The following is a 24,535-nucleotide window of genomic DNA, read 5'->3' on the forward strand; positions in this document are numbered from 1 at the left end:
GACAGGTGGGATTATTGTTGCTGTCAGTTGAGGTGCAAGAAATCTGGTGGCAGAGGTGTGGGTGAAGGCATGAAAGGTGGAGATCTTGGATGGATTGATGGGTGTCATTTCTGGCCATTGTTTTCCTTCGATCCATCGCCTTGCACCTTGCACTCTTTGTGAGGTGTAGGATATATGAGATAATTTGTTCCAAAGTGATCCAGGTCACTTTGAAGAATCCACTGAACTCCTCCTTTTCCAATGTTGATGTAGTTAGTCTTTAATCATGGTTTGCCCAGTTTTGAGGCCGAAAAGATACGTCAAAGAATAAAGCAAATTGTTTATTTTGAAGCCTATTTATTTGTTTTGAGATGCACTGCTTGGCCAATGTAGAGCCAATCCCAATCATAAGGCCCCTTTAGGACTCTGTCATTAGTTGATGGGCCCCCTTCTCTGTGAATCAGTCAAGTTTAGTTGGTTTCTTCCACACTTCTCTCCTACTGACTACATAAAAAAAAATTATGATTCGAGTCTGTGCCCCCCCTCCCCCAAATGTCCATATGGCCCGCATTGAGAATAGCTATTCTACACTCTCCACCAGATCTCGTGTCATTTAAATTTAAATTTAATTTTTTTAAAAATTAGAAATACAGCACAGTAACAGCCCATTTCGGCCCACGAGTCCATGCTGCCCAATTTACAGCCAATTAACCAACGCCCCCAGTACATTTCGAACGGTGGGAGGAAACCGGAGCCCCCGGGGAAAACCCATGCAGACATGAGGAGAATGTACAAACTCCTTACAGACAGCACAGGATTCTAACCCCAGTCCTGATTGCTGGCACAGTAAAGGCTACGCCAACTGTGCCCCCCTACAAACTTACTGGCACATCCTTCTACATTCTTGCCCATGTCATTTATTTTTAAAAAAAATCACACTGAGCAGGGGTTCCAGAGCAGATCCCTGCAGAACTCCTCTGGTCACTGACCTCCAGACGGAATATTTTCCATTTGCTACTACCCTCTGCATTTTGCATCCAAGACAATTCTCAGTCTACACAGCTAAGTTTCCACGGATCCCATGCCTCATGATGGAACTTCTTTTGTTATTTCAATGTATATATTGCGATTATTATGTACTGTGTATTGTGTGCATATGTCTGTATAATAAACTTGAACTTGGAAGTATGAAGTAACAGTTACTTAATTAGCCATGCTGCAACCCTATGGACCTTCCCAAAGGAAGCAAGGACTTACGTGTTTAAACTTCATAGAGGTGATGTCCTTCAATGTGGATTTGAGCAGCTCCACCCACTCCTTCTCTCCCTGAGTATCTTCCTGAGTGCCAATAATGTAAATGTCGTGGGGAATGTCGGCAGCTGTGTCATCCCGAGTTTTTCCCTGGCCTCGGCATAGGAACCATGACCGTATATCCGCAGGAGGGGAGGCGTTACCTAAACAGCAAGTTGATTTGTATATATCATCATCAGTCTAAGCAGACATCCCAGACACAACATGTCATTAGTTAAACTGGAAAGTCTGATAACGCTGCGGTTGTAGTGCAATACGCAAAAGTGCTGGAGAATATCAGTTGGTCATACAACATCTACAGGAACAAATGTTGATTACCCTATATTTCCCATAACGATGCTGCGTACCCTGCTTGGTTTCTCTCGCACTTTTGCGAATAGCATGCCATTTCATTATCAGCCAAAATTAGCCACCAAAACATAGAGTTCAAAGGTGAAGGTTTTAAGGGAAGTCTTTGACAATCGATAGGAAGGATGTGATTGATTTTGAGAGGGTGCATTGGAGATTTACTAGGGAGTTGTCTAGGATCGACATTTCTCTTTTGTGGAGCCAGGATAGGTTCAATTTGTTTACCTTGGAGTGGAGGAGGGTGAGGTGGAACTTGATAGGGTGTACAAAATGATAAGGGCCATAGATAAGGTAGATTGTAGAAAACCTTTCTACATCCACAGCTGTTTAAAACTGGAGGCCATGGATTGAAGCCAAGGGACAAGAGATTTAGACAGGATCTGAGTAAGGAATTGATTAGAGGATGAGAAGATTAGGCATAGAAAGATTGGACAGCCAGCACCTTTTTCCCTGGGCACCAATGGCCGATTCCAGAGGACGTCCAGGCAGGGTGTGTAGGGTTAGGTTTAGAGGAGACATCAGAGTAGCTTTTTTTGTCCCCACAAAGAAAGAAGAGGGTGTCTCGAATGCACTGCCTGGGGTGGTAGTGGAGGATGGTACAAAAGAGACATTCTTTTTAGGAACTGCAATTGCATGATTAGAATTTGGAATGCACTGCCTGAGTGTGGTGAAAGCAGGTACTCTCATAATATTTAGAACATAGAACATCACAGCACAGTACAGGCTCTTCAGCTCAAAATCTTGTGTTAACCTATGGAATCCTACTCCACAACAATCTCATCCTTACCTATCTCACACCCATAACCCTCTTACATTCATGTGCCTATCAAAGAGTCTTTTTAATGTCCCTCTTGTATCAGCTTCCTCCATCACCATCCCCAGGATGCATTCCAGGCACCTACCACTCTCTGTGTAAAAGGCACCTCCCCTAAACTTTCCTCCTCTTGCTCTAAACAGATGCATTTGCAACTGTCACCCCAGGAAAAAAAAGTGTTGGCTTCATAATTTATATACCTCTGTTAAGTCACCTCTCATTCTTCGAATTTCCAAAGAGAAAAGCCCTAACTCTGTCAACCTTGCTTCTTAAGATATCTTCTCCATTCCAGGCAGCATCCTGGAAAATATTCTCTGCACCTTCTCAAAAGCATCTACCTTCTTTCCGTAATGAGGCCGAACTCAATTGATGAGCTCTTAAAGAGCCAAGGTAGAAAAGGCTATGGTCCAAATATTGGGATTAGGATAAATGGGTACTTAATGGTCAGCAAAGACATGATGAATTGATGGGTGTTTCCATGCTGTGTCACGATGACATAGAGAGGTGTTGAGTGGGAATTCTAAACTTTCAGACTTTGTCAGAGAGGCAGAGAACTCAGGATATTGTAGGACTGGATGAGGCTGGAGTGATAGAGAGGTAGAAGGTAATGTGAGGCTAATAAAGTAATACAAACACAAGAATGTGTGTTATATAATCAGGATAATGTGAACTATGTAACCACATAAGAATACACACTTCTCAATGTAGTAACCACTGTGGGGTGTAAATGTGAGGGTGTGTGAGCAGTTTCCTGAGATGGTGGAAGACACCAGTAAGTAAAGTCTCTTTTGTTATTTAAGAACCCTCCCAAGCAACTACAGAGACATAACAATGTGAATCATAAAATCAAGGTTTGGTGAACTGGAGTCCAAAGAAGTTCGGCAAGCACAAGGACAGAGGAGTGCACATGTTTAAAGTGATTTGAGTTTGGTATCTTTGGGACTTCTGTCATCAAACTCCCCTTGACCTCTCCTTGCTCAAATCCCAGGGAACTTCCAGCAAGCCCGGTGATCAATACGGAAACTCATTTAACTGCATTATTGTCAGGGTTTGGCCATTGTGCGACGGGCCAAAATTCCTTGCCCCTCCCAAGTTGCCTGGATAATTGTGGAGAGACATTCCCTTGAACAGCTGTTACCTTTGTTGTACTCCCTCCTGAAGGTTTGATTCGTCATATAGATTGTGAAAGAGTTGCAGCCACTGTTAAACTGATTGATTTTCTTTATTTTTTTCTCACACCATCCTTTTATTTCTGGATTTTTACATTGCTGGGAACTGGATTCCAAAACCAATAACGTAAATAGAGTATTACAATCCTTGTAACTCCCCACCAGTACCATACCCATAGCTTAGCATCATTATTGTACTCAAAGCTCAGTGCTATTATATTCCCTGTAGCTCAAGACCATTGCCCTCCCTGTAGCAGAGAAGGCATTACCCAGAATGACAGTAAGATGGGAGTGTGTTACACTGGAAAATAGTGATCTGGAAGTGTGTCACACTGGATAACAGACTGACTGTGTGTGTGCAGAACAGTAAGCTGGGAGTTTATTACACAGGATGTCAGTGAGCTGGGAGAGCGTTACACATGACAACAATGAGTTGGGAGTGTGTTACAGCAGATAACAGTAAGCTGGAGTCTGTTACATAGGACATTTGATAATGGAGAACTTGTCAAAGTGATTAAATGAGGCCTGATTTTATTACCAGACTACAAATGTTCTGTTTGCAGCATTATAGAATGACAAATCCAAAGATTGTTCGAATATAGGAAACATCTTTTCTCCAGTGGCCCTTACCCATGTTCCAGGTTCCAATGAAGATGTTAATCATGTCTGGCTCCGGGAAAACTGAATGTTTATTCTTCATCAGTTGTAGAAGCTGGCAGAACCCTTCCCGCTTCTGGTAACAAAGAGACAAAGATAAGTGCACGGTAATAGATGTAGCACAAAAGGTTCCACTCAGCTTGTCTAAGTCCACAGAACCCAAGCCATCTGTCTTGAAAGGGCCAAGGGCAACAAAGAAATATAACTTATTTCTTTATCCCTGGTTCCGGAGCAATAATGGCATTAGGAGTCAGTTTACATGAACGACTCTTTCCTGTCTACATTTACTTTACCTCACCCATGCAAGTTCCCACTCTTCCCTCTTCCACATCCCTTTTCGCATTCAATTCCAAGTCCAGCATCCTTGCCCATCAGTCAGTGAGTGTTGGACTCACACAATTCTTCAGAGGAAACAATGCAGTTGGCATCTATAACTCACTGATGTCACGGAGAGGGTTCTGGCTTATATTCCTATCAGTTTCCTGATCATTATCACAGCCCCACACAGATATGGGCTACATAGAGGGCGCCTCACACTCTACATAACTTGTGCATTTCCGAATTATGAGTCATCTTTCAACTACGAATACTATTTATACCTTCAACAAGTTTATCAGGATGCTTAGGATACAAAAGACGACCCAAAGTATCATTTAGGAATTGTGGTGCATGGAAAGGATGGAGAGGCAGAGAGGCTGAGCATTTAAGAAACAACTCCAGAGGGATGATCTAGATGAATAAGAGCATGACACATTGCAGAAGAATTTTGGCACATGGGTGAAGAGGCTTGTTGAGCTTAGTATTAGCAGCAGACATGTACACATTGACAGAGTACTTTTGGATAAAGAGCCACACAGAAGAGGGACAGTGTTACACAGGAAAACACTGAGCTTGGAATATGTTGCTGTAGCGCTATCAATTAGACCCGACAGATCAGGAGTCGAAGTTAACAGGCTTTAATCACTATAAACTCACAGTCATATCTCGCATGCTGTTGGTCTGATTCCAAGGCAGTACTGAGGGAGGGGATTGGGCAATACCACCTTTATTAGGGATCCTGGAGGGGGTGGAATTACAGTGCCTGGGGCGGGCCAACCAGTACCATGATTGCAATAGAGTGTTCCACCACAGTTACACAGTGCATTGAGTTGAAAGCAGTGAGTCACTTACATAAGACAACAGAATTGGTGGCATTAAGTATTTTTCATGAGACCTGAGGTGATGGGTGACTGGAATCATGCAAGATTAGATATGACCAACCAATGCCTCATTTAGAGGGGAGAAACACATACACAATGGAAGAGTGCTCATGACAAACCTTGGAATCTGTGAAGACATACTCCTTCCTTTGTGCTTTTTTTAACTCCGTATCAATGATGATCACCAACTTGTTGTGGAACTTCTGTGATTTGATTAACTGCAAAACTGAAAAAAATGTTTCCAGTAGGGATCATTTCAGGTCACTTATTTTGAAAGTTACATTGAGTATTTGCAATTCTAATGTTACCAAATACAGCCAAGAATCTGGCAAGGATCAGACCTGGTCGACTTGGTACATCTTGCAGAATTTGGTGTCACAAGATGCATCCAAAGTTCCTCCCTTCAAGCGGTTGTTAAAACAAGAATGAGGACTACATCAGGAACAAAATGGCCGAGAGTCCTCAGAAAGATAAGGGGTCAAAAGGAATCAGTCACAATACCAATATCCTAGATACTAAAAAAATAATTAACCACAAAGCAACTCCAAGGGACACTGAGCAGAGCCAGAAGGCATCAATAACTCTACAGATGTTCCAGTAGTGTGAGTGAGCACGATGATATGATTCGACAATCCAAAGTACAAGACTGAATAGATCTGTTGCTGTGCGGTGCTTTCTAATGAGAGCGCTATGGCTTGGAAATGATAAGGCACCCAGAGGGCTGTTACACCATTGGCCAACATGTATTTGTTTACTTCAGTGACATTATGCACAAAACTCAAAGTTTATAGCTCAGGTCAAGTGTGTCAGGGCAAAGCCTGCCAAGGTAAACAAGCAAGTAATGAATCCGGGTGCAGGTAACAGAAGATGGGTGATACAGTAGGGGGGCTGGGATCACATGGCTTGGAGAAGGGACATGCGAAGGGGTCAGCAATTGGCTGCTGGGGAGTGGAAACAGTGAAAGAAAAATTATCGATTTGGGGAAAGTAGTGAGAGATATGGCTAATCCTGGAATCCTGAGACAACAGAAGTAGGTCAGGAAACATCAACATTGTGGGTAGAAATGGTCAATGTTTCAGCTCAGGACCTTCACCGAGGCTAAAGTAGGAAGGGGTGATAACAAGAGAGAAATGTGAAGGGGATGAGTATTGATCTTGTGATTTGCAAGAGAAGCAAAGACAAATCAGAAAACAGGTAAAGGTCATGGAGAGGTCCGTCGATTGTTGGGGCGATGTGTGCTTTAGAGAGGGTGACGATATTGATTGAGAATATTGATCAAAGGAGTTTGGAGGTGGTCAAACTTATAAATGAGCAGAGAACATGATAATGGCTGGGAGGAGCTGTTGTCATTCTCATTAAAATGGGAGAACATTACAAAGACTGGCACTACAATGAGATATATGAGTCAAAATCCAGCAGATGGCAAGTATGCTTCAGTTGTGTCTGAGAAATATAATTTATGCATGCTTAAAAAACAGTTAGGGAGGAGATAGAAATGCAAAATGCTGCACTCTGCAGGCCACATTAGAGGGTGAGGTAAGGCTGAGAAATGGGGAATAAACTGTTCAGTGATCTTACTTTTGTTATGACTGTAAAACTTATCCTCTGGGCCGTCCTTTGATTTCTTGATGATTAGTTTCCCATGCTCCACATCCACTTTCAAATGGAGTTTCAAGAGTATTCCAAAAATGTCTGATTTCACCTGAAAAATACAACATAATACCCCTGAGCTGTAAATCTTTGCCTGTGCCCTCTTTTCCTCCTCAGCTGAGTTCGAGCCAAGTATAAGTTTCTAGAAAGAGAAAGAGTCTTTTGAAGTTGCAGTCGATCATTTGTAAGCACAAAGAATGGAAGGAGGTTTTGGTGATGAGAGTGTGTGAGAAGACCTTTTGACATGAGGGAAGACCCGATACAAGCTCACTATATAACAGTAAGAACTGTTGTCTTTGTGAATGTTACTCAAAAATGAAATTACAGTAGTCCCCCCCACCCCCGCCATCCGCGGGGGATATGTTCCAAGACCTTCAGTGGATGCCTGAAACCGCAGATAGTACTGAACCCTATATACACTATGTTAATTCCTGTATGTACATACCCATGAAAAGTTTAATTTATAAATTAGGCACAATAAGAGATAACAACAATAACTAGTAATAAATTAGAACAATTATAACAATATTTTTTAAAAAGTTACTTGAACACACTGCGATACCTCGCCAGTTGATCTGATAACAAACACTGTTACTAAGTGACTAATAGGAGGTTAGCCTATACAGCATGGATACGCTGGATAAAGGGATGATTCATGTTCCAGGCAGAATGACATGAGATTTCACCATGCTACTCAGAATGGCATGCAATTTAAAACATGAACTATTTATTTCTGTAATTTTTCATTTACTATTTACAGAGCAAGGTTGACGGCGGGTAACTGAAACTGCGGAAAGCGAAAGCGCGGATAAGTGGGGGGGGGGAACCACTGTGCCTACCTCAAAAGTCACTGGCGCGATTTGAGAGTGCTGGTCTTCAACATCTGTGTCTGTGGCATCGGGCTCATAATCTTTCACCTGCGCAAAGTAAATGAACAGAAAGTGGGACAGAGCAAGTCAATGAGATCACACCCATTTCTTCTCATCCCAGTTTTCTCTCTTTCTGGTTCACTCAGTTTTATTGCGGACATGGGATGTATCCCTTCTGGGTATATTAGAGAGTGGACACTCCAGTGGAGGAGCATCTCAGATACCTGGAGTGAATCATGGAAATTTGCAGATGCTGTGATTGTAGTAAAAATTCACAGAAATGTTGGGGGTGGGGTAAAGATACATACTTCGAAGATGTTGGTTATATATCTTTACCTTCTATAGACATTGCAACACCTCTACAGATGAGATAAATAACTTGCAAAGCAAAAAGCTTCAGATGCTGGAAATAAAAATAGAAAATAGTGTAAACACAGCTGGCCAAGTAGCAGTTGAGGAAGTAAAATAAAATAGTTGAGCGGCAAATCAATGATTTGTCATCAGAACACATGATATTTTGATGCTTATTCAGATGAAGAGTCATCAACCTAAAATAATGAGTCCTTCTTTCTTCAAGAATGCTGCCTGATCTGCCTGTATCTTTAGAAATGTTTATGCTTATTTGTAGACTGTGAATTTGATGCCATTTATACAGAAAATCTGACAATAAAATGCTGACAGTGGTACGAGTCATGGTTGTAGAACAAATGCAGATTTGTACACTCATCTACATACACAAGGTCATTACTATTACGCCATCTCAACTAAATGTGGCGTCACTACTGATCTACAAAATTCACTGCGACATGTTTTTGACTACAATGAAGATATCTATCCCTCCTTGGAACATTTAATGACTCATTCCTCCTCCAACACCTCTCCACTGTTCTCTCAATGGATGGTTCCTCACTTATCTGAATCCATTAAATTCATCCAATGATAGCAAAGTAATGAGTAACAATGTCTCACTAATGTGCCCAGTATTGTAAGAACCGGGAAAGTTTTCCATCCTTGGTACCTCCTACTTCTTTGCAATGTGCAGAATTTAAATACGGCATCCAAAAGCAAAAGGTGAGGCTTCACAGGCCTGCCTTCAACATTTGAACCTTCTATCAGCAAACTACTACACTTATTGGCTGACATCTATTTCGGCATGGGCAATGTTGTTGTCAATAGAAGCCAATGGTCTTTGGCTCTCTCCACAGATCCATTCCCTTGCATTGTGTCTATTGTAATTGACCTGCCATTTACTTGCAAGTGAACAAGGCTCCTGGCAAATGAGGAGTCATATTCAAGTCCAAGGTGAGCTTTAGACCACAAATCAATATCACCACCAAGTCCCCCACTTCCACCTATGTCGAAAAGCTGGAAACCTAGATGTTGGAAATCTAAAGTATAAATAGAAAATGCTGCAACTGGTCGGCTGGCCAAGCCAAAACTGACAGACATGGATAACCTTGTATGTTGAACCTCTGAAAGGTCATGGATGTGAAGTGTCAAATCTTTTTCCTTCCCCACAGATGCCTTGTGGTTCGTTCTTCTGAGTTTAAAACCTATGTCCATGCCTTTTGTATCACTGATCTTGACTACTCCAAAGTGCTTCTGGCTCAACCTTCCCACCTGCCATGACTTTGAAAACTCTGGTGTTGGTATCCTAACCCACATTATCACTTTTGTCCTCCATTTGCCTACCTTGGCATCCAAAGGCACTTTCATATATCTGCTCCTCTCCAAATCTACCATTTTGCTCATCCTTGAACTTACTAACTCCATTATTAGCTGATACTGTAGTTGTTATGACTCAAGATCTGGAATTGTACTCCCAACACACTGTCTTACCCAGGAATGAAGAAGGCTTCAGAAGGTGACAAACATAGCCAGGGCCATCACAGGCTTCGACCTTCCATCTGTTGAATGCATCAATGTGAGATGCTGCCTCAAGAAGGCAGCCAACATCATAAAGGACCCCATCACCCTGGTCACACCCTCTTCTCACTGCTCACTTTGGGCAGAAGACGCAGAAGCCGAAAGACCTTTATTTTCAAGATCAATTTCTTGAACTGTTTTTGAATCTCCCCTTGTTACACTAATCATGGACTGTTTCAACACCACAAAATGACATCTGCACTATTGCAAATCCGCTTTTTTTGCATTGATAACTGAATCTCTCATTCATTTTTTTTGTATTTATTATCTTTTTAATTAAATTAAGTCTTTAGTATGTGGCTGCCTTTTTAGTTGTATCTGTTCAGCTGCAACAATTAAGAATGTTGGTGTACATGTACATTGCACAATAAATGTTTATGACCATAAACTCATTGTTATTATTGTTACCTAATAGCTGAAGAGGAAGCATGTTCAAGTGAAGTGTTACAGAGTTCTGTGTTGTGTATTGGCCTATGTGTTGAGTGGTTTTATGTTAAAAAGTGACAGTTTGCCTTAGAGAGCCAAGGTGAAGGTGGACTGCTGAGACGGACTGAGCATGTGCAGAAAGTGATCTAAAAATTTCTGGACTTGGACGATAAACCACCACTGGGGGTGTTGTGGAGTGGAAGAAGGCCCAGAGCATGAGTCATGGTCTGGAGGACAGTTTAGAATGTTGGGATGTCAAAAAGGATGAACATTTCGAAAGCAGAGAGAGTGAGAGGACAAAATTCAATGTTGTCTTGTATTGCTTGCAGAGAGAGGAACAACTGGCTTGGACCGGATCCTTTGATCCCAGACGAGTCCCTACCCTTTCAAATGTTCATCCTTTTTGAAATCCCAACATTCTAAACAGTCCTCCAGACCATGTGGTGGTTTATCGTCCAAGTCCAGAAATTTTTAGATCATTTTCTGCACATGCTCAGTCTGTCTCCCACGCTCTCAGCAGTCCACATTCACTTTGGTTCTCTCAGGCAAACTGTCACTTTTTAACATAAAACCACTCAACACATAGGCCAATACACAACACTGAACTCTGTAACACCTCCCCTGCTAAAAAAAATTGGTCCACAAGAACAAATTTTTAACAATTAATGGAAGTATTACATAAATAAAATAAAATAAAAGTCTGGAGGACTGTTTAGAATGTTGGGATTTCAAAAAGGATGATTAGATTCATATCTACCCAGATTAACATCTTGACAAATAATCTGCTATTACATTATCTGTCCCCGGCTCTGAATCATGGGTCCTCTACCGGCATCACTTACGGCTCCTAGAACGCTTCCATCAGCGCTGTCTCCGGTCCATCCTCAACATTCATTGGAATGACTTCATCACCAATATCGAAGTACTCGAGCTGGCAGAATCCACAAGCATCGAATCCACGCTGCTGAAGACCCAACTGCGCTGGGTGGGTCACGTCTCCAGAATGGAGGACCATTGCCTTCCCAAGATCGTGTTATATGGCGAGCTCTCCACGGGTCACCGAGACAGAGGTGCACCAAAGAAGAGGTACAAGGACTGCTTAAAGAAATCTCTTGGTGCCTGCCACATTGACCACCGCCAGTGGGCTGATATCGCCTCCAACCGTGCATCTTGGTGCCTCACAGTTCTGTGGGCTGCAACCTCCTTTGAAGAAGACTGAAGAGCCCACCTCACTGACAAAAGACAAAGGAGGAAAAACCCAACACCCAACCACAACCAACCAATTTTCCCTTGCAACCGCTGCAACCGTGCATGCCTGTCCCGCATCGGACTTGTCAGTCACCAACGAGCCTGCAGCAGACATGGACATACCCATCCATAAATCTTCATCCGCGAAGCCAAGCCAAAGAATTAAATCATACTCTTGTAATAGTAAGCCCAATTCAATAACCGTCTGTCCTTATTTTTCATTTTAGACAGAAAATCTAATGGATTATGATCAGTATATATTATTAATGGTTTTTGAACAGTATAAATATACACATCAAAATGTTGCAATGCTAAAACAAGCGCGAATAACTCCTTCTCAATAGTCGAGTAATTTAGTTGATGGTCGTTAAACTTTTTTGAGAAGTACGAAATAGGATGTTCTACTCCATCACCATCCTTCTTCTGTAACAGTACAGCACCAATCGCTTTGTCACTGGTGTCCACGGCTAAAAAAGAACAGCTTTTCAAAATTAGGGGACAAAAGTACAGGCTGATGGCATAAAATGGCCTTTAACTTCAGAAATGCTTCCTGTCATGCATCTGACCAGATAAATTTTTCTTTCTTTCCAAGTAGTTTTGTTAATGGGAGTCTAATTTCTGCAAAGTTTTTACAAAATCTGCGATAGTAGCCAATCATACCAAGAAATCTCCGAAGAGCTTTCTTATTACCGGGGATAGGGAACACAGTGATAGCCAATACTTTTGCTTCAACCAGTGCCACCTGTCCCTTTCCTACCACATAACCCTGATAAATTACAGTGGCATGTCCAAACTCACTCTTGTGCAAATTTACTGTGAGGTGTGCTTCCACCAGTCTCTGAAATAAATGCTCTAATTCAAGCATGTGTTCTTCCCATGTCTCTGTACTAATTACTAAATCATCAATAGAGGCTCATGTGTGCTTTAATCCCTGAATTACTGCATTGATCATTGTCTGAAATGTGCCAGGTGCATTTTCCATCCTGAAAGGCATAACATTATACTCATACATTCCCGAAGGTGTAACAAATGCAGAAATCTCCCTGCCTCTCTTTGTCAAAGGAACACGCCAGTATCCTTTTAAGAGTTCAATCTTGTAAGAAATTTAGCCTTCCCTACCTTATCTATACAATCACCTATTCTGGGAATAGGGAACACATCAGTCTTTGTCACCATGTTTACCTTTTGATAATCTGTACAAAACCTAATTGAGCCATCTGTCTTCGGCACCAGGACACAGGGTGAACTTCAATTTGAACTTGATTTATGGATGATGTCATTTTTGAGCATATAATCTACCTCTTGATCCAACAATCTGCTCTTTTCCTGATTAACTCGGAAAGGATGCTGCTTAATAGGCTTAGCATCACTGACCTCCCCATCATGACAAGTCACAGTAATTCTTCTTGGAACATCTGGGAATATATCCTTAAATTTCATAAGTAATGTCCTCATTTCTTCCCTTTCTGATTTAGTCAAATGCATTAACTTGGTGTCTAAGTTTTGCAAAACTATAGAATTTTCCAGCCTGGTGCTCATCACTTTCTGTGCTCCATGACCTTCCATGAAACTTATCTCCTCCTTACTTTCCTCTATAACTAGCACCTTGGTTGGAATCCTAGTCACCTCCTCAGTCATTTTCTCAAAGTAAGGTTTAAGCATGTTCACATGACAGACCTGTGTCTCTCTTCGACAATCAGGGATCTCAATGACATAGGTGACCTGGTTAATTTTTGATTTCACCTTATATGGTCCTGAAAACTGAGCTCTCAAAGGGTTTGACTGCATTGGAAACAAAACCAGTATTTTGTCGCCAGGTTTAATGTCCCAAATGTTTGCTTTTTGATCATACCGAATTTTCATTTTTCCATGAGCAGTTTTAAAATTTTTCCTTGCCATTTTGCAAGCCTGATGTAATGTTTTTAAATTTGAAAACATAATCCAACAGATTTAATTGTATATCATTATGTATCCACTGTTCCTTCAACAATAGTAATGAACCCTGACTTCAGGACCAAACACCAACTCAAATGGACTAAAGACAAGAGACTCCTGACTTGTCTCTCTAACAGCAAACAATAACAAATGGATTCCTTCATCCCAATCCTTATTATTTTCCATGCAATAAGCCCACATATTTTTCACAGTTAAATGGAACCTTTCCAAGGCCCCTTGACTTTCAGGATGATAGACAAGACGACACAATTTGATGGGGTTCCAATTCATACACTACCTGTTGAAATATTTCAGACATAAAATTACTTCCTTGTTCTGATTGAATTTCCCTTGGTAGGCCAAACACTGTGAAAACTTTTAGCAAAGTCTTCACAATCATCTTTGCTTTAATGTTTTAATGTTTCTCAGGGGAATAGCCTCTGGAAACCTTGAAGCTGTTAACAAATATTCATTTCCCATTTTGGTTTTTGCCAACACAATCCACTATCACTTTTGAGAAGGGCTCCCCAAAAGCAGGGATGGGTTGTAAAGGTGCCACTGGTGGTGCTTGATTAGGCTTGCCCACCAGTTGACAAGTGTGACAAGTTCTACAAAAGTTTACAACATTCTTTCTTAATTTTGGCCAATAAAACTGTTTCTTTATCTTTTCTACCATCTTCTTCACTCCAAGATGACCTCCTAAAGGTGTACTATGAGCCAACTTTGATATTTCATTCCTGTAAGTTTTGGGAATTACAACTTGCCTTACTACTGCCCAGGTATCACTTGTGGTCTCCACTTTTTCATCAATATTCCATCTTGAACAAAGTAACCTCCTGGCACAGTTTCATTTTCCTGGTTAGACAGAATCTTATCTCTTATCCCAGCAAGATCAGGATCATGCTTTTGACTGGCTATTAATTCTTCTCTTGACAACTGCAAAGCTGGATCCTTAGGTGTGTCCTCAATGTTTGCCTCCACTACAGGATCATCACCAGACTTTCTCTTCCTCTACCTTTTTTCTAGTCATGGCTCTAGTAATGGCACACACAGGGTAGATTTCCAAATCCTTTTTGGACTCATAAACCAATGACTTACTTGTGAGTTTCACCGCAGGTATGACTTTACCCTCTGCTAAATCATTTCCTAACAAAAGAGAAATGTCATCCACCAGCATACTTGATCTTATCCCTATCGTAACAGGGCCATTTACTAAGTCTGATTTCATCACTATTCTATGCAAAGGTATAGGTTCTGCTTCACCACCAATGCCTTTAATTAAATTCACATCTCCAGTATCAGTCTCCTCACCAAAATTCAAAACGTTGCTTAATACATGCGATTGGGCTCCCCCAGTATCCCGCAGGATTTTAACTGGCACTTGATTGGATCTTTCTTTAACTGAAATTAAACCTTCAGTCATGAATGGTTTAAATATATCCCTAACTTTCTCACTCTGAACACATGCGGTTGGTACCACCCCTTTCTCTTTCTTCTTTTTCAGTACAGGACAATTTGCTGTTATGAGCCCTGGCTTCTTACAATAGTGGCAAATAACACTCGAAAATTTTTCCTTCACCCATTTCTCTTCCTCTCTTCTAGATTTTCTTTCTACTCTACTTGGATTATCAGCACTATTCCTTTGAAAGGTTTTCCCTGGTATCCACTTAGGCTGGTGGGTTAAAGCATATTCCTCTGCGAATTTAACCAACTCTTGCCAAGTTTTTATATTTTCCTCTGCCAAGTACACTTGACTATCGTCAGGATCACAATTTTTAATCTCCTCAATTAGAATGATTTCCCTAAATAAATCAAAGTTATTTTCTACTTTCATTGCGGCACACCACCGATCAAAACACACAACTTTCCTATAAGCAAAATCCAGGTAAGATTGGGTTGCTGCCCTTTATAAATTCCTGAACTTTTGTCTATAAGCCTCTGGAACTAGTTCATAAGATTGGAGTATAGCCTGCTTTACAAATTTGTAACAGTTGCTTGTTGTACAGTGAGACACGAGTATACCTGTTGGGCTTTCCATTTAAGAACACCTTGTAGCAGGAGTGACCACTGGTCTGGTGGCCATTTTAAATTTACAGCTACTTTCTCAAAATTCTGAAAATACTGGTCTATTTCAGCTTCCTCAAATGGAGGAACTAACTTCACTTCTCTACCGACCAGAAACCTCTTCTCCTGACCAGCATGTGGGTTTTGGGCTTCTCCTTCTCTTTGCATTAGGGTCAGCTTTAATTTAGCTAGTTCTAGCTCATGCTTCCATTCTTTCTCTCTCTCCTTCATTTCTGACTTCCTTACTGCTTCCCCTTCAGTTTTCCTTTCTGCTTCTCTTTTTTCCTCTAAATCTAGTTTTCTCAAAGTCAACTTTATTTCCTCTGAAGTTTTCTCCTTTGGAAACTGTTCTAATGCAGCTTCTTCAAATACCTCCTTTCCTACATAGTTCTTAACAATCTTTCGGGCAATTTCTTTTTTTTTCCATCCCAGTTCTTACTGTAAGAAGTTTCAACTTGCCAACTATAACCATCAGTTCTGACTTTTTAGCCATTTTTAAATTAACCACTGAAGGGTGCGCTATGAACTGGTCAATATTCATAGTTGCTGGTTTTTCTTTGGTGATTTATACACTCACTGTTTATTTTTAATTTCAAGCTGGAGGTTGAGTCAAACTCAGACAACTGATAACTAAGCACAAGTCAATCGCCCCTAAAACTTCCAAATTGGTTTGATCCTGAACAAATCCCCCAAATTATGTTACAAGATCAAACCAACAACCACAAAGAAGGCATATCACACAGGGGTAAAGATGAACAATTACTTCATTCTCAAAAAATTCACCTTCAAACTTTAATTCAAAATCCCCCCCTTTTATATCAATGCCCACTGGTTACTACGCAAATTTCTATAACAGTGTAAGACTAATAAATTCCCCAGCCTAAATATAACATATGTAATTCAAGTCTAAGTTATATTTCCAACCAGCCCACAGAAAAACTTAAGACACAAAACACACAAGACTCACAAAACTTCGATCTCAACTGAAGCAAAGATATTTTGGCTTCAGTTGACCAAATAAACTGAATTTAGTTTATAATCTTTGCTTCAGTTGAGATCAAAGTTTTGTGAGTCTTGTGTGTTTTGTGTCTTAAGTTTTTCTGTGGGCTGGTTGGAAATATAACTTAGACTTGAATTACATATATTATATTTAGGCTGGGGAATTTATTCGTTTTACACTGTTATAGAAATTTGCGTAGTAACCAGTGGGCATTGATATAAAAGGGGGGGATTTTGAAGGTGAATTTTTTGTTAATGAAGTAATTGTTCATCTTTACCCCTGTGTGATATGCCTTCTTTGTGGTTGCTGGTTTGATCTTGTAACAGAAGTCACAACCAAAGCTGGCTCAGGGCAAACAAGAACAATGGGAGTACCCCAGTTGTTGCCTCTGCTTTGGGAATCATAAAACAACAAAGATCCAGAATATACAGGGAAGAAGTCCCTCCCAGGTCTCACTCTTTTCTATCCTCTCTCGTTGGGCAGAAGATATAGGAAAACATGCACCCTCCATATACAAGGACAGTTTCTTTCATCCCGTTAGCAGACTTTAAATGGACTTCTCATGAGTGAAAGATAATACAGTACTGTTTAACTTGAATGAATATGCCATGGCTGTCACCTACTTCATCAGGACCTGTGTGGAAGAGTCTCTGCCCATGTGCACATACCATGAGTACCCCAAGCAAAAGCCGTGGATGAGGGTGAAACCGATGATGATCCAGATCTCTACAGGAAGTCCAGGCATGACCTTCAGAAGACTATCTTGACAGCAAAGAAGCAATACCGAGGGATGCTATGGCAGGGATTGCAGGCCATTACATCTTACAAAGCAAAGCCCTGACGGTTCACTACTTGATGAGCTGAACCCCTTTTAAGCTTGCTCTGAAAAGGAGAAGTCAACGAGAATTTCTGCAGAAGCTGGCAACTCTGTGATGTCGGTTTCTGGGACCAACATCAGAACATCGTGCAAGAGGGTGAACCATCACAGGCATCAGTCGCTGATGGTGTACCTGGCAGGGTCTGAAAATCTGTGCCAACCAACTTTCTGGAGTGTTCACAGAAATCTTCAGTCTCTCATTGCTGTAGTCAGAGATTCCCTCCTTCTTCAAAAGGGCATTAATTATCACAGAGCCCAAGAAAATCTGAGGGAGCTGCCTCAATGACTATTGCCCAGTAACACTGAGATCTACTGTGATAAAATGCTTTGAAAGATTGGTCATGGCCAGAATTAACCTGTACCAAAATCAAGATCTGGACCCAGTGCAGTTCGTCAACTGCCACAATCGCTCCACAGCAGAAACAATCTCCCTGACTCTCCACTCAGCCCTGGATGTTGACCTTTGAACTTTAATGCATAGCAAGCGTCCGTCTGTACCCAGTACAGTGTGTTTCTCTCGTCACCACTCAAGAACATTGAATCATTACTTAAATAAGAACTTCGTATTTTCCATGGAAATGTGACAAATAATTTAACTACAAAGAAACCTGGTTGTAGATCAAGGTTCATGTGATACCTCGACACCAAACCTAGAATCATAGCTCATTCCTTATCAGCCACCCAAGGCGAGGTAGACAATATGGACCAGGGATTGAATGTGAGGCCTTTATGAAAACCAAGGAGACACAATGTCCAGTTTAGCAAAGAACACAATTTTAAAGTAAAAGAAGAGTAATCTGAGCAGGACTGTTGCATCCAATGTGTGAAGTCAATCCCCCACAATAAACCTGTAGTTATTCAGTGCAAGGGTACCTGGTTTTTCATGGATGAGAGTATTCTGTTCAGTTCTGCAGCTGTCGAGAGGAATTTTTTGATATTGGCTTCTGAGGTGATCTACAAATAACAATATCAATAATTAATAATTAAACTTTGTCTCTCATGATGGCATTACAATAATTCTATAGAAATCTTTTATGATGTTTGATCCCAATTGCAAGATGAGCAGAACCTGAAACCTTCACAGTTAAAGTGATCTGGAAACCTCACTGAACAAGTTAGCTGGTCACTTTCATTTCTCTAATTCTCTCTCTCTATCTCTACATCTCAATCACACACTAAAGAATGGATAACCAGGATAAACACATTTTTGACTGCAAAGCTAATTTCAGTGTACAGTTAGGTAATCTGGGAGATAACTTTCACTGAAAAGGGAGAAGTTTATCTCCCAGTTCATCTTGAAATAGTGCCATATACATCCACCTGAGGGAACAACATAGCATTTGCTTTAATTTCTCATCGAAGAAATAGCAGCTCCAATGTTGCAGCTGTCTCTCAAAGTGCTAACAAAGGATCAGTCTGGATTATGTCCCCAACTCTCCAGAGTGGAACCTGAACCTTCTGATTCAGAGGTAATACCATTGGCCCGTGGATGCCACCTACACTAGAAGCTGACTGACTGCTGGCAGGGCAATGGCTCCCACAGACTAAAAGAAAGTCTTGATAGGATTTTGCAAGGCATCTGTTGAATTTCAGATAACATGACACACATGCACATGCTGTCGCACACACACTCACTCACACACTTGTGCACACACACTCACTCACACACACGCACACACTTTCTCCCTGATAGTTTTCCCTTAATCAACCTTGCTAATAACTGATGTTCTCAGAAGTCTGTTTGCACTTTTAACAGTGTGCCAGAGCAAAAGCCAAGAGGTGATGTAGCAAGAGATGTTTGAGAATGTCTTTCTTATGTTCCTCTTCTCTTTGCTTGGGGTCAAATCCAGCTACATGTGGCTCTCTGTCACCTTGCATTGACAAGCAGTGGTACAGCACTGTTTCTGTGTGGAGCTGAGCTCCATCAAACAAAAAGTTGCTGCAATCCTTGTCTCCTTTTGATTCCTGGTCCAGGGTACACTGAGTTTGTTGGAAGGGACTGAAATTAGTCAAAAAGGCGAAGAAATTGAATGCGTGAAGGAAAAGCCAGATTTCCTCTCCCACTGAAAAAAAATCTTCAGAGAACAGGGATGCACACAATGGTGATGTAGCTTATTCCCTTGAGTTACAAGAAGATATTAGATTGGTTGGGTTCATTTTCAATGGAATTTTGTGAGTTGAGGGATGACTTTCTATGGGCTCATAAGATCATGAAGGGGAACAGACAGAATAAATAGCCAGAACCTTTCATTCCAGGCCAGAGGAGTCTGGAATTAGAGGACACAATTTTAAGGTGAGAACGGAGAAATTTAAAGGCGATCTGAAGGGTAAATCGCACAGAGGATAATGACAATCTGGAATGAGCTGCCAGATGAAGTAGCGGAGACGATACAATTACAATGTTTTAAAAGCAGTTGGACATGAAGGGATAGGTATGGTATAGAGCAACACAGGCCTAATGTGACAAACAGAATTAGTGCATGGACAAAGTCATGCAAGGGCATGTTTCTGTGCTGTATGATTCCATAGTTCAATTAATTACAAGCGTAAATAGGTGGATTGTTTGTGATTAAGCATAAAACTAAATGTCGCTGCTGTGACAAGGTGGGGAGAAGAAATATTATAACAATAACATCCATCAATTTAGCCCCTTAATTGTAGCAAAAGATATTATAGGAAGCTTCAGAGCTGAGACTGTAACAAAAAAGTGGTAGTGACCCATCATCAAGGAACGGAAGAGCAAGTGGGCAAAATAGATGGATTCATAAACAAGAAAAATGGTATAAAGATCTAGGGCACTTAAGAAGGAATTTTAGAGTTTAGGGCCTTGGCAGGTGATAGCTTGGTCATCATTTGAGAAGTTATGAAGATCAGGAATATTTAAGAGAAAGAGATAAAAATGCCACGATGATGGAGGGTGCAGGTGAACCAGAAGCATGCAGCATGAGACCCATTCAACAGTGGCCAAGACTTGCTATTTTTACTGAAGTCTGCGTCACTGATTGTTTTGCATCAAAGGGGAACAACATGCAAACTCTTTTCAACTGAGATGGAGCAAGATTAAACACGAGATTAGTGTTTCTTTCAGAGAAGTTGATTTGAAGTCACCACAGCAGGAAATGCCGTCTACTGCTGGGATTACATCAATTATCCTTGCCTGACAATCATCACTGAAATTTGTTTTAAAAAGTGACCAACTTGACAATAGCAGCAATTGAAGTTCTGACAGGAACGCAACAAATTTCTGATGATAGGTCATTGGCCAGAAACATTAACTGCTTCCTTCTCCACGGGTACTGCCTGACTTGCTGAGCATTGATGGCATTTTCTGTAAATGTCTGAGGAAGTTTCCTTTGCTCCCTTTGGTAAGTCCATTTTGAACGATTCCTAAGGAACCATGAAAACTGATTCTTCTAAACTGTTCACTATAGCAGCAAGTTAATATGTGCAGGTATAATTCAGGAAAGCTATCAGGGACAAGGGGAGAGGGAATAAACTGAGACGTCCTGAACGTGGGGGTGAGGAGGTGAGTGGTGGTTTGGAGAAGTATCAAAATGCGTGATCGTATCAATGCGTTTCTATGTGGTTTCTAAAGCAGTGAGAGGGGAAGTTAAAAATTGCACAATCCAAGTATTAATGAAGGAAAGGAAAGGCATTTCCCAAATTGCAGGATTCAAAATATTTTAAGATACAGGAACTTTCACATATGAGCAGGCATCTGAAAGATTGTTACCATGGAGCAGCTAGAAGTTGGTGAAAGCTTGTCTGGGTCATAGAACCTCATAAAATAAACATAGGTTCACCATTGAATGGGTCTACACAGGTTACAATTAAGTTAGGAAATAGACAAAAGCAAAATGAATGGAAAAAGTTTTTTGTGTATAAAGAGGCATTGAAACTGACAATGATGACACCAGTGTGTGTTTCTTTCGCAAGTATGGTGAGACATTGGATAGAGGGGAAAGGTTGGAGGGGGGAGAGGGTGGGGAACGGTGGTAGGGGGTGGAGAGGATTAATGGGAGGGGTTGGAGGGGAACGGTGGGAGGGGAAAGGGAATGGTGTGAGGGGAATGGTGGGAGGGGTGGAGGTAAATGGTGGGAGGTGGGATCTAAATGATTGAAGTGAATACTTAAAGTGTAGGATGACAGTTTTGAGGAACAGTGTGAAATTGGGTAGAATGGATTTAGAAATATGCCATAGAATTATTAAGCATGAAATACCCTCTTCCACCCACCACGTCCATGCAAACCATCAAGTATCCATTTGTACTAATCCTACTCAACACTTTTTCCATTGAGTTCTCTGCCTTGGTGATTAAACTCCTCATCCATATTAATTTTATATATTCTGTTAGTACTCCCTCCCACCAGACAGTGCATTACAGACTGCAAACTCTGGATGACAAAAAAATTTCTTAGATCCCCTCCAAGTCTCTTACCCCTCACCTTAAACCTATCCCTTCATCTCTTACACAGCTCCATGGTGGAGAGGAAGATTCTCACGGTACGCACTATCATTTTGTTAAAATTGTGTCCTCCTTTATCAGATCCACACTCAGCCTCTCCAAGGAAATTACACTCAACTTGTTGAGTCTCTCCTCATTACTGAAGCATTTCATTCCAAGCAACATCCTACTGAATCTTCCTTACACCCTCTCCAATGTAGTAATGAAACAACACAGTCCTCCAAACAAAGCTTCCATCACCCTGAAGGATCTATAGACTTGTATTCAAAGGTCCTGTTCCTGAAAATTTCTGAAGGACCTCCCACTGATGGTGTACATCCTACCTTTCTTAGACCTCCATCATAATGTACTTATTGGGATTAAATTCCATCGACTGTGGCTCTGTTTAATTTATCAACTGACAGATATTGTTTTCAAACCTGACTTCTCAGCTCACTATCAACCCCACCACCGATTTATGTGTCATATGACTGATATTCATATGCAAAGCATTAATGCGAATGACAATTATCACGATTGTATGACCTGACATCTGTGGTACATCACTGGTCACAGCTTTCCTATCACATAAGCAACCATCACCCTCTTGTCTCCTGTTGCCAAGGCAAACTTTGGATCCAATTTTTCAATGTATCTTGGAACTCATTGACTGTAACTTTTTAATCAGCTTTCCATGTGGGATATTGTTAATGACGCTCTTTATGACACATATATGATCAGTAAAAGTGGTGGCACTGCTGTGACTGCTGGTGCAGAAACACAGCACTTCCTCGCAGGGTCCCCACCGCTCAGTCCAGCTGCCCACGACTCCGCACAGGCTCTCAATGGCCAGTGTTCGGCAACTGCCTCGAGGGGGTTTCAGGCTCTGGGGGAGCAGCAGACTGGCGCAGGGCTGCAGTAATGGGGGAGAACACATCCTGCTGAGAAGGAGAAGCAGAGGAGACGACCTGAAGGATGGCGACGATGGTGCAGACCAGCAAGGGGCTCTGCGGCTGGAGGATACACACAGGCAGTGAGCCGTGGGAAACTTGTGGGTGAGGAACTATGGGTTGCTGGTGACTTGAGGTTGAAGGATTTATACCAGGCTGTGGGCTGATGGAGTGTGGCTTGTGGGACCCTGGTGTCTGAGTCAAAATTTGAGAGGAAGCCGAGGGAAAGGAGAGCTCCCAATGGGATACTAGAGGCTTCCTCATCATGTCAGAGGTTTGAATATGGGCTCAGGTTGCCAGTAAAGTGGAGTCTGTGTGCCTGTGGGAGTTCTGGATGCAAATCCACAGACACGGTGACCTGGGGACCCTCTTTTGCTTTTCTTTCTCTGACTGTAAGGGATGCCGGGCAATGCTAATGGTGAATCTTTGTCTACCTTATGGCAGAGTAAATACAATTTCATGTAATATTTCAGGAAATAAATAGTATCTGTATATGGATGTGTATTTGAGAGTTGGGTGGAAGGAGAAAGAAATTAGATCTACTGTACATTGGTGTTTGGAAGAATGATGGATGGTCTTACTGATGGAGGCATGGCAAGATAAATGTTGAGATGTTTCCAACAGTTGGAAAAAATTGACCAAAGGGAAATAGTTATAATGGTTAGGGGAGCAGCCATTTAAAACTGAGTTGCACAGGAACTTTTACTCAGAGGGCAGTGAATCTCTGGATAGTGGAGGTTGGATCACTGGAGGAACACTTTTGGAAGATTGGAGAATTGAAGCCTATTGGATCTGGGACAGAAGAGGCAATGAAGCCTGAAATATATCAGCGATGACCACGTTGAATGCTACGCAGATTTGAGATGCTGAGTGTCCTACTCTGGCACCTATTTCCTTATGTCCTAGACTGAATATCTAAAATTGTTCCAATAAGTTGAGACAGGTTTGTTGGGCCCAAATGTGCAATGCACATTTCCACACTTTCTTCCGACAGGCACGGTGGCATTGAGAAACAGCAGAGAATGCGGATACAAGGATGGGTTGAAGTGATACCATGTGATATAGCAGGAGAACACAAGTCCTGACATGTCCCAACAAATGGCTTGGGCACTTATTCCCCCAGGTGGCACTGCAGCTTTGAAAAAAATAACACTACCACCTGCTCTGCAGGGATCAGAAAGAAGAAAAGTCGTGGCTGTAGATTCCATGGCATCCACAATTTGGAACAAGAAGATACAAGAAAAAGAAGCAGGTGAATGCCATTGGCTCCTCATGACTCCTCCATCATTCAATCAGATTGTGATGTATCTTTTACCTCAACACAACCTTCTTGCATTAACCCCACATCCCTTGATTCACAGAATACTCAAAATTCTATCAGCCTCCACTATTATCTTCCAAATTAACCTCTGGGTGAAGAGTGTTTGTTCATCTCTGTATTGAATGACATCCCCCTAATTTTGTGACCGTGACTTTGGGTTCTCAAAATCCCAGCCAGAGGAAACATCAGTTCCACAAGCATGCTCTCAAGCTTCTAAGATTGTTGTGCATCATAGTGAAATGATATTTATTGATCTAAGCTCTGGAGCACAGCAGCCTGTTTGCTTAATCTCTCCTCTTGTGGCATACTTTCAATGCCAGGAATCAATCTAGTGATCCTTAGCTGTCC

General features: G+C 41.5%; 1 protein-coding gene across 3 annotated transcripts in view; it reads right to left on the bottom strand.

Moving 5' to 3' along the window:
• inpp5d (inositol polyphosphate-5-phosphatase D) overlaps positions 1-24,535 on the bottom strand; it is a 142,107-nt gene that overhangs the window by 54,270 nt on the left and 63,302 nt on the right. For all 3 annotated transcript variants that reach the window (XM_069896531.1, XM_069896530.1, XM_069896529.1), the window contains exons 7-12: positions 18,346-18,426; positions 7,967-8,044; positions 7,056-7,179; positions 5,597-5,703; positions 4,252-4,354; positions 1,237-1,433 (exon numbers count right to left, since the gene is read on the bottom strand). In XM_069896531.1, coding sequence (XP_069752632.1) covers positions 1,237-1,433; positions 4,252-4,354; positions 5,597-5,703; positions 7,056-7,179; positions 7,967-8,044; positions 18,346-18,426 — 690 coding nt within the window. The remainder of the gene's footprint in view (positions 1-1,236; positions 1,434-4,251; positions 4,355-5,596; positions 5,704-7,055; positions 7,180-7,966; positions 8,045-18,345; positions 18,427-24,535) is intronic.

The sequence above is a fragment of the Narcine bancroftii genome, chromosome 9, assembly GCF_036971445.1.
Source record: "Narcine bancroftii isolate sNarBan1 chromosome 9, sNarBan1.hap1, whole genome shotgun sequence".
Classification (NCBI taxonomy): domain Eukaryota; kingdom Metazoa; phylum Chordata; class Chondrichthyes; order Torpediniformes; family Narcinidae; genus Narcine; species Narcine bancroftii.